The sequence below is a fragment of the Loa loa genome (genome assembly GCF_000183805.2).
Source record: "Loa loa unplaced genomic scaffold supercont3.272, whole genome shotgun sequence".
In the NCBI taxonomy this organism is placed as follows: domain Eukaryota; kingdom Metazoa; phylum Nematoda; class Chromadorea; order Rhabditida; family Onchocercidae; genus Loa; species Loa loa.
In genome coordinates, this window is record NW_018108452.1 from 1 (window position 1) to 10,432 (window position 10,432).

Below are 10,432 nucleotides of genomic sequence, written 5' to 3' on the forward strand. Positions count from 1 at the left end.
ATCAATAAGTTCTTGGCATGCAACAGCATGCAGTAACATGCATACATTAGCGCTCTCAGTCTCAAATCGAGTTTCAATGATAAATTACATTGAAATAATTCAAAGTATGAATAATAACATGTAATAGCTATAATTATTCACGAGTCAACGATTTTTTCGGTATGTAATAGCGTACATGCATTAGTGCTCTTCTTCAGGATCGGAATGCAAAAACATGCAGTAGCATGCATGCAACATCACTCTTATCTTTAACTTCTGATTCAAATTTCAATCAAATCTTCAACCATGCATATAATTGTGAAAACAAGTTCTTACTGCCTCATGAAAAAACTTGCAATTGTCTAAGTTTTTTTTTTGGCTAATTTTTTTTTTAATTCTCAAAGAATACATACAATATTGATTAACTCATTTAGTTACTTTTCATCTGCCAGTTACTTTTTCTTCGTACAGTTCTATTTTGTTTTTCCTTTTTTTTTTTTGCAATCTTTAAGAATTCCTTTTGGTATGATAAAATAATGATGTCACATTCTCAAACTTTTCTTTCGTCTAACAGTCAATCATCATTAATCGATTCTTTTATTTTTGAATTCTTCAGTTTTTATTTTTATCTCTAAACAGTTTAGAATATCCACTTTAGCCTTTTATATTTTCATTCACTTGATTTTTCTTTTCTTTTACATTCATTATCCATATCAAATCTTTCATTTATCTTGAACTTTCTTCTGTCTTTACTATCAATGACAAACTAACGGTACTTTAAGGATCAGATATTCTAGAAAAAGAAATCATCTAGTGTTAAGAACTTCTATCAGTGACTATACAAGTCATGTATCGCTTATCAGCATTATTATCCGAATTACTTTCACCCTGTAGCCATATTTTTTAAAAGATTTAATGTTTAATAGAAAAATTGAATTATATTGACTAAAAAAATTAAATTTTCGTTTGTCTAAAATTAGAAAATGATAGATTCAATGAAATGAACGCTTCCATTTTTTCTTTTTGCATTTATTTTTTTTATGATTCGGAATTTTACTCCTACTTTCTTGAATCCCGAAAAAAACTTTGAAGTGTGAAAGTTTGTTCAGATTTCGGAAGAAAAAAGAATGGGAAAGATCGATTGATTTCAGATTCCAAATTAGACATCCGAATTTTTTATATATTTTAAAAACAAACACTTCTATTTGACATTCACTAATATAACATCCTTTTCAGAAATTACACTCTGTAATTCACCTTTTTTTTATCATTAAATTACTCGATTTTAACTGATGTTGTTACAAATAGCAATAGTGAATATTACAGAAATACATTTTCTAGGGAATCGCGGGAAATGAGACTATGATTACTGGTGTTTCTAAGGATGTAAGACACGAAATTCGGACTACTTTTAATCAAAACTTCACTCATATTCTTCGCAGATTGTGCTCTTCAAATAATATCAAACTGGAAAATGGTAATTCAATGAAAGCTAAAGTTAGATTCCGAAAGAAAAGATTATTTTGCAATATTTGTAAGTTTTCAAATTTTCTTGTCCACTTACTTTGTGCTATTGGTTTGATTGCAAACTGCATGAAGCATGCTTTAGATTGCAAATTGCATAAAGTATATTTTGACTGGAAATTGCGTAAAGTTTAAAATTGAATCTAGCAAATGCAGTTCTTTTTTCCGCTTCGGATACAAAAGAGTTCCAAAATATTCAATCATTTTGTGGGCATAAGAAAGCAAAAGTTATCAAACTTGTTCCGAAGTGTAAAAAAATTAAGTTTGGCCGAAAAATGAGAGCCAGACAATCTCGTTTACAGGAATTTCAAAGAAAAATTGTTTTTAAAAACAACCCATAAGAACTATAACAAATGCTTATCAGGCCTGTGGAAGGATTCAAATCATGATATCCTGATTGTAATTATCAACCTCGATTATCTAATTATCAGATAATTGCATTTAATATTAAACATTTTTTTACATACAATTTCGCCACCTGGAAAAAATCAAATACTTGCAGATCAAACATCAAATTGAATAATTTGATCATTTGACACTGTCACCGCAAACTTACATTCGACATAAACATATTTAAATTTTTTGTAAAGAAATTTTTACTTTTTTAATTTTTGAATAAATTAATCGACTTATTGATTAACTATTCCATTTATTTACAAATATTATTTATTTTGTTAGAAAACTTTCATAAAATGCAAAACCCAGTACAGCTCATGGATGACAAAGATGACATGAAAAAAGAATTGAACAAAATTCCAGATGTCACATATGATCTGAAAAGATCCTAAAATTAGTGAAAGGATGGAAATAATTGAATAAACTTCTTATTCGACACTCCATTCTTGCTGCACAAATCTGACATTCCTGACTGATATCTCATTTGTGCTTCCGGATTTCGAGAGCAAGCAAAAGTTTTTCCCATTACAGATCAACCGCATCGAGCTTTTGGTATGTTACTGATAGATTGGATATTTCTGGCAGGTTTGGGTGTTGCAATGGCTGTACTTTCACTGATACTCGATTACGGAGTCGATAAGCTTCAAACATGTATACTTGCGCATTCTCAGTTTATTTTAATTGATAAAGAAGAAATAAAATGAATGATAAGCTCTTTATTAAGGATAATAACTTTTGAGTGCAAATTTTTAGTTTATTATTTTATGGCATTTCTGAAGTGTTAATTTCAATGAGATTAATTAGCCAATCTAAAATGTACAAAAAAAAATTAAGTTTTCAACTTCAGATCATGTAATAATAATGGAAAATTTTAACATAACAAAACATGCGACAACTAATACCTTGATGACTTATACAGCATGGCTAATTTATACAATGATGTTACTAATGCTCTCAACAACTATCGTACATTATCTATCAATTAATGCTATGGGTTTATTTTAATTTAAATATATTTTGATAGTCTTAAAATTAGCCCTTCATTTGAGTGATAAGAAATTGATAATTGAAAAGAATTGATATTGAAAGTACGAAAAGATGACAAATTTAGGATCTGGCATACCTGAAGTAAAGACAATACTACAAGGTGTACATCTCGAGAAACATCTAACATTTCGTACTTTAATATCTAAATTGATCGGCTTGATGCTTGCAATTGGAAGTGGTTTTCCGCTTGGTAAAGAGGTGACAAATTTCATTTTAAATAAATTTCGTCTTCAATTTAGATTTACGAAAGATCGAGCAATCGTGTTTTTTGTTTTCGATATTTATCAACCATATCATGGATCCGATAAGTCAACTAACCGCTTTGATCATCCGATTTTTCAGAAGATCCATCTGTTCGATTAATTTCACATTGTATTCTAATTTAAGGGACCATTTGTTCATATGGGTTCAATAGTAGCACATCTAATGAGACGTTTGGTAGAAGGAATTAAGCCTGCTTATGCAAATGAATCCAGAAGCTATGAGTTACTTGCTGCAGGATGTGCTGCAGGTGTTGCTGCAACTTTTTCTGCGCCTGTTGGAGGTGATCTTTCGACTAATTGTCTAATATCCGATTAATGAAGCCTCAAATTTTTGCGTATCACTTTTCTGTCAATATTTGAAAAGAAAAAAAATCAAAATCTTTTCTGCATATCTTCTGTAAAAATGTCCTTCCCTGCAAACAGTTTGAAAGATTTGCAAAACTAAGACAAAAGAATTGTTATGCTGCATATGCGTGTACTTTAAAAGTATCAATTAAATAATTAATTAGGATAGATTCAGTATCAACTGGCATATATTAATATTAATCAGTAATATTGAAAATGTTTTATTGTGAACTTTGAAAGAAAATAGAAAAATTATAATTAATGGAATTTCCTGTTTATTTTATTGTATTGAATGTCACACTGTCGCAGAATAGGATTAGAAAGGGAAAAATTCGACGATTGATTAACAATTCATTATCAAATTTTTTTTCAACTTTAATCAAATAATTCAGTTGTGATTGGACCTATTTTATTTCTTTACAAAAATATCGTACTACATATAGCCAAGTAAAAAATAAATGCGGTATTTTCATCTTTATTTCAACAAAAAAAAAAAATTAACCGAAAATTTGATTTCATTGATATTCGTTAAGGTGTACTATTCTCAATTGAAGTAACAACAGCATATTTTGCGGTTCGTGATTATTGGCGTGGTTTTTTTGCAGCTGCATGCGGTGCAGCTGCATTTTCACTTTTACGATTATGGATCAATCCATTCGAAGGTTTTCTTTTCTTTTTTTTTTGTGTTTCCTTCCAAAAACAAAGTTTGGAAATGTTTGATTTAAACTTTTGAATTTTTATGAAGTTGTAGAAAATGATTAAAAGATAATTCAGTAACAGTGGCAGCACTTTTTCAAACAAAATTTCGGCATTTATCATATTATCCCGAAGAACTGCTCATTTTTGCATGCATTGGGTAATTATTCCAATCCTTTTTATTTTAATTTTTTGAATTTTTCGAAATTAATAGAAATTTCTGAGATTTTTTTAAACAAAATTGAAATATATTGAAGTGGTTTATGTGGCTTAGCTGGTGCACTTTTCATTCTCATACATCGCCGATATGTGTTGTTTCTTCGACGGAATAATTTAATGAAACAACTTTTTCAGAGACAGTAAGTTAATTGCTTTCTTTGACCTTTTACTTAATTTATGATTCAGGAATATTTCAATATATTTTTTACCTAACTTAGTCAAATTGATAGTAAAAAGAATAATCCAATTTTAGTTTTTATTTGTTGAAAATTGTGTTATATCTGCTGGGCAAAATACATATTTTAGCTGGATAGTCTATCCGTTCACAGTTTCAATCCTTTATTCGACCATAACATATCCACATGGTTTGGGACAATACCTTACTGGACAGGTAATCAAATTTAATTAATTGTGATTAACTTTGTTATTGCGTGATTAAATCGGCAATTAGATGAGAAGAAAACACATTTAACGATTGGTTATTTGCTGCATATAAAATAGTTAAGATTTTATTCCGGAATTTGGAATTTCAGATTGTGTTTGCACGTTCATTGCGTGACTTTTTTGCTAATTGCACGTGGCACGTGAGTCCATTACACGTCGAAGCATGCAGTGAATTTTTGGTAATGCGTTGGAAAATATATGATTCCGTATTCATTGAACTTGGAGTTTTCATCGTTGGTTTCGTAAGTTTCCCAAATATTCTCATGACAAGAACCATTCCGGTGTTATATCTTTTGGCATGTCCACATAAGAATGCAACTCGTTATTTAAAAGCAATCAAAGAAATAGGTCTTCTGAGCATAGAGAATTAAGCATTACAAATAGCGTTATGATATGCAAAATATAGATCAATGATTATCCCAGTCTTTTCTTGACTACTGACCAACTTCGGCTTTTTTTTATTTGCAGTAGTAATTACAAGATTCAAAAGTAACAAACTCCGTTAATTTGAAAATAAACTTTAGTCAAAAATTTTGACGCATTAGTTTATCAAACACTGATAAGAACAGTCCTCATCTGTTTTCTCCTCATCATGCCTAAGCAGATCATCTATAAATCACAGATCCGATTGGGAACTATTGCTATCGATCGAAATATATATATATATCTTTAAAGCTGATCATTTGCTTTGCGTACTTATTATTATTGTTATGTAAATTAACAATGTATCAAAATTTGCAGTTTTTTTTGGTGATTGTTGTAAGTACATTACCTGTACCAACAGGTATATTTATGCCGGCATTTGTTATTGGTGCAGCAATTGGTCGTTTTATTGGTGAATTAATGGCATTTGGTTATCCGAATGGTTTTCGCAATGATCAACAATTACTCATTCTTCCAGGCATTTACTCAGTTGTTGGTTTGTTTTCAATATTATTCTCCTAATATAATATCAAATTTTCAACTTCTTCTAATCATCATTATTTTATTCAGGTGCGGTATCATTTTGTGGAGCAGTAACACATACTATTTCTGTTTCTGTGATCGCTTTTGAATTAACCGGTCAACTATTACATATACTTCCTGTTATGGTATTTTATTTTACTTTTCTTTTCATCTTTACTACCGTAGTATCATTCATTCATTTCTACTATAGCAATTCAATTATTATTATTTATCTTTCAGATAGCAGTATTACTATCAAATATTGTATGCTCATCACTTCAACCATCATTTTTTGATAGCATTATCAAAATCAAACATTTGCCATATTTTCCAGATATTCCAAAATCTACCTCATGGTATATAACAATTTCGTTAGCAATTCATTTTGTTTCCTGAAGAAAATTTAATTCACTAAAAAAAGAAGAAGTGATACATAGATGTTATAATAGTATTACAGGGTTCATGAAATACGTGTAGAACAAATTATGGTAAAAAATGTGAAATTTTTAACGAAACAAAGTACTTATTATGAACTTCAAGAATTACTTACTACTACACGCAAATTAATGGCATATCCATTGGTCGATGATCCATGTGAAGTTTTCATCTTACTTTGGTTATTTTTTTCTGTTGAAAATTGAAAATTTAATGTACTTATGTAAACAAAAAAAAACGATATCTTGAATGTAAGAGAATTTAGCATCGATGATATTATTGGGATCGGTAAGTCGAGAAAATCTGCTGTACTTGTTGAATCAAATTGTTGGAGATGAAGCACGACGTGCTGAATATTTACGACGAATGCAATTGCAAAACGAATTTCACGATACGATGACAGATAGAGCTTATAAGGATGAATCTCTTGTTAAGTACTGCTTTTCAATTTGCTATCTGAAGTGGTGTAAAAAAATGTGTTGCATAGCTTAGGATGATATTGGGAAGTTAACTGTCGTACGGTGGTGTTAGGAAGGTAAGATTACGTGGTATACTGCTAAGTTAACGGTTTTATATTCGCTTCTAATCTTTTCTTCTGTTTCTTATATTTTCCAACTTATTCACTAACTTCTTGCTTCATATCTTTTTGCTGTAACCGGAGACAGAAAAGTGAAAAATTTTAATGAAATCCATATGATTTGATCTAATAAATCAGTCAATGCAGAAATCTTCTCTGATCGGATAAAAGAAGGCTTTCTTCCCTCTAATTTCCACTAATGTCACCAATATGTCACTTCAGGAATAATGTAGAAAAAAGTGTATCAATGATTTTCAATCATTTTGAAAAGCTCAACATGTTCATTTTAGTGGCTTAAATAAGAAACATCTTGAAATTGACTGAAATTTAAAACAACAACATGATTTATTTAGTTTATTTTAGCAATTATTTTAGTAGAACGATGTTATTACTACGAAGGCAAGTTATTATTTTCCATGCTCAGAGTAATAAAATTTCAACAAATATTATTAACCTTTACAGTATCACTTCATATTTTCTGCTAAAATCACATGAGGATAATCTTAATATCTCTCAGATATACTAGGCTAAGTGAATCCCATATCATTCTACATTAGCTTTTTTACATCAGCCTTTTTAACCATCAGCGCATCTTGCACAAAGTATAAATATGATCCTTTCCATATGTTTGTTCGTGACAATCATTTCGTACTTTCTCCTGGATCTCCTGGAAATAATCCTGAGATCTCTCAAGTATTCGGGAAATGCAAGACGTAGTTGTGACAGTTTAGCCTTTTCCCGAAGAGTTACGGATAATTGAGCTATCCACTAAGCTTCGATTTAACACATGCATGCCACAAAAAAAAAAAAAAACGCTAACTTCACATGTTAACGCTTTGGCTGATATTCTTCCAAGTGTAGAAGCCTGAGGCTAAATAACATGAAGTAGAAGTCTGGGGCTAAACAGCATGAATCTCATACCGTAATATTATACTGTAAACTTAGTACTATAAGTTCCCATACTGTCTTACATTTTTTTTTTTCTATAATACATTGTTTGATATTTCTTATTCGCATCGTTTTGCTTAGGAATATATTTGATATTAAACGAAAAATAGATTTTTTAATTGAAATTTTCCTACAGCTTTTCTATAGCGCCAGTATTTTCGAAAATCTCATTTACGGAAGTTAGCAAACATGGAAATACGGAAGATATGCAACGATCACGAACCGGATCACTAGAATTGGGTATAAATCGAGGACCAAAATTGAAGACATCAATTAGTGAGTATGATATGCGAAAATCTAAAGAGAGAGAGGAAAAACGATGTTTGGAACAAATGGAGCAATTGCATTCCGGACATGATTTTCGTGAAACTCTTGGCAGTATGTTTTTGATGTCACCAAAATTATACGATTTTTGTTTCGTTTCTCCCATACTCGTGCTATCTGTCAATTTTATTACACTTATCAGTTCTTGTCAACTTTATTAGAATTGTCAACTTATCAGCTTTATTAGAGTTAATCTGATGCATTTTTAAAGGTGTGTTTGAAAAAATTACACAAACATTTCGCACACGGAAAAGAGAGGAACCAGATGATTTAAATAAAGAAGAAGTAAATTTTTCGGTTTTTAACTCTTTCCAGAGTCAATTTTTTTTGCGAAAAATAAAATTTCGAAAGGAATGTTTCAGTTATAAATTTTGTTTTGCGCTAAAAGAAAGAGTAAATTATCGCCCACAGAATATTCTTTAAAGGATTACGATAACATTATGATAATTTCTTCTAGCGCCAAATCTGGGAAAGGCAACAACTCAGCAAGGAAATCGATTATTCTTATACAACAATTGATCCCGCACCTTTCCAGTTAGTAGAGGACACATCGTTGTACAAAGTTCATTCAATCTTTTCATTACTTGGCATACGACGAGCATATGTCACCAAATGTGGCGTCCTCGTAGGTGTTGTAGCAGCAAAAGAGGTCAGTACAATAATTAAAATATTCTTTTTGGAATCTGTTCATAGAATTCTGAATTAATGCCTTTGAATACCAAAATATTCATTGGTAAACAAAATAATTAAATGACATAAATGAATTTTTAGATAACATCAGCAATTGAACGAATACAAGCGGGAACTTTGACCGCGGTCACAAAACGGCCAGAGGAGGATGAGCATGATCAAGAGAATACTACGGAAGCAATATTTGAAAGTAGTGAAAGTGATACTGACAACGAGGATATTATTTTAGTTTGTATTTTCATCCAATTACTGATTTACACATCTGTTTTACAAGTTCTAAAAAGGACAAATCAAAATCATTTATCGGAACAAATATCTTAGCAAAACATTCCTTACCTTTGCAAATTTTTAATGTCAATTACCAATTAATTAATTAAAAAAAAGTGAAGAAATCGTCAATAATTTTCAAACCATTACCATACTTATTTTCAGCCAAGAGTAGAATTCGACAAAACTGTAAGCAGTGAAATTCTGGAAGCAAAATTTGCAGAATTGCAAGCTTCAAGTTTGTTAACCGTTTATTTACAACAGACAAATAAACTGTGTTTTTTTTTTCCAAAAAATTTTATGCAATTCATTTTACAGTTGGAAGAGAAGCATCAAATGAAGATCGCCGGAAAAGCTATCCACATTTTCCGGGAAAACCTTATCGAAATTTTCGGCTGCCAAGATATGGACGAAAAAGTTGTGATATAGTCCTAGAGAAATTGTCAAATGTGGATGATCAAACAACAAAACAGAATTTCGGTCGTATGGTTGAAAAATTTCGACGATTTCGAGATTTAGTTTCCGAATCTACACTATCAAAATTTTCTTCTCAAAGCTTGGATTCAAGTAAATCTTTCCATCTTTTCTTTGGCATTTATTCAAATCTACTATCATTGATTTCAATGACAGTTATGATTGAATTTTCCGATATCAGTAAGCAAAAAATTTTCAGACAATCAAACAAATGATCATTTCATTATTTCATCCAACAATAATCTCGATCAGCATCTAAAGGAGTCAGATCACGAAGCTGAAACTTCCACACCACAACAAAATGCTGCTTCATTATGTTTTAACTTCAGTTCAAACGTTGTTAATGATGATCCTGTTATTATCACCTCTGCCATTACGGAATACTTTCCGGAACAAAATTTATCAACAAAGGCGGATGCAAAATGCAATACTCATGTTAAGGATGACAAAAAACAATTCGTAACACGGCCTGATAAGTCTTCTAATGATGAAATAGATGAGTATCAGAAAATTTCCTAGGTTTCATAGGACCAATACTGTTAGAATTAGATATACGGTACTGCTCAAGCTAACTGAATGATACGTTTTCCATGAAGGCCAGAATTCGGAATGGAAAATTGAGCATAACGTAAGAAACCTGAAAATCAAGCCCTTTGAAATATTTGCCACTTTTTTTTTGCAGTTATCTACAATTGATATTGCTATTACTGTACTTTATTATTATTATTATTATTATTATTATTATTATTATTATTATTATTATTATTATTATTATTATTATTATTATTATTATTATTATTATTATTATTATTATTATTATTATTATTATTATTATTATTATTATATTATTATATTATTA

At 30.3% G+C, this 10,432-nt stretch overlaps 2 protein-coding genes across 2 annotated transcripts; both read left to right on the top strand.

Moving 5' to 3' along the window:
* Positions 1-2,430: 2,430 nt before the first annotated feature.
* On the top strand, positions 2,431-2,603 carry LOAG_09430 (hypothetical protein; the record flags this gene model as incomplete). Its single annotated transcript, XM_003144957.2, has 1 exon — positions 2,431-2,603. A coding segment is annotated over one exon (173 nt), but the record flags the coding sequence as incomplete, so codon positions are not given.
* A 394-nt stretch (positions 2,604-2,997) lies between these two features.
* Positions 2,998-10,130, top strand: LOAG_09431 (CBS domain-containing protein; the record flags this gene model as incomplete). Its single annotated transcript, XM_020447930.1, has 19 exons — positions 2,998-3,144; positions 3,334-3,490; positions 4,088-4,216; positions 4,329-4,410; positions 4,508-4,609; positions 4,776-4,860; positions 5,003-5,155; positions 5,655-5,832; positions 5,907-6,004; positions 6,099-6,214; positions 6,316-6,452; positions 6,559-6,727; positions 7,955-8,196; positions 8,354-8,427; positions 8,600-8,791; positions 8,914-9,060; positions 9,265-9,337; positions 9,418-9,666; positions 9,773-10,130. 19 exons carry the CDS (start codon positions 2,998-3,000, stop codon positions 10,090-10,092), a joined length of 2,850 nt encoding a protein of 949 aa, XP_020301886.1. The 3' UTR covers positions 10,093-10,130.
* Between the last annotated feature and the right edge of the window lie 302 nt (positions 10,131-10,432).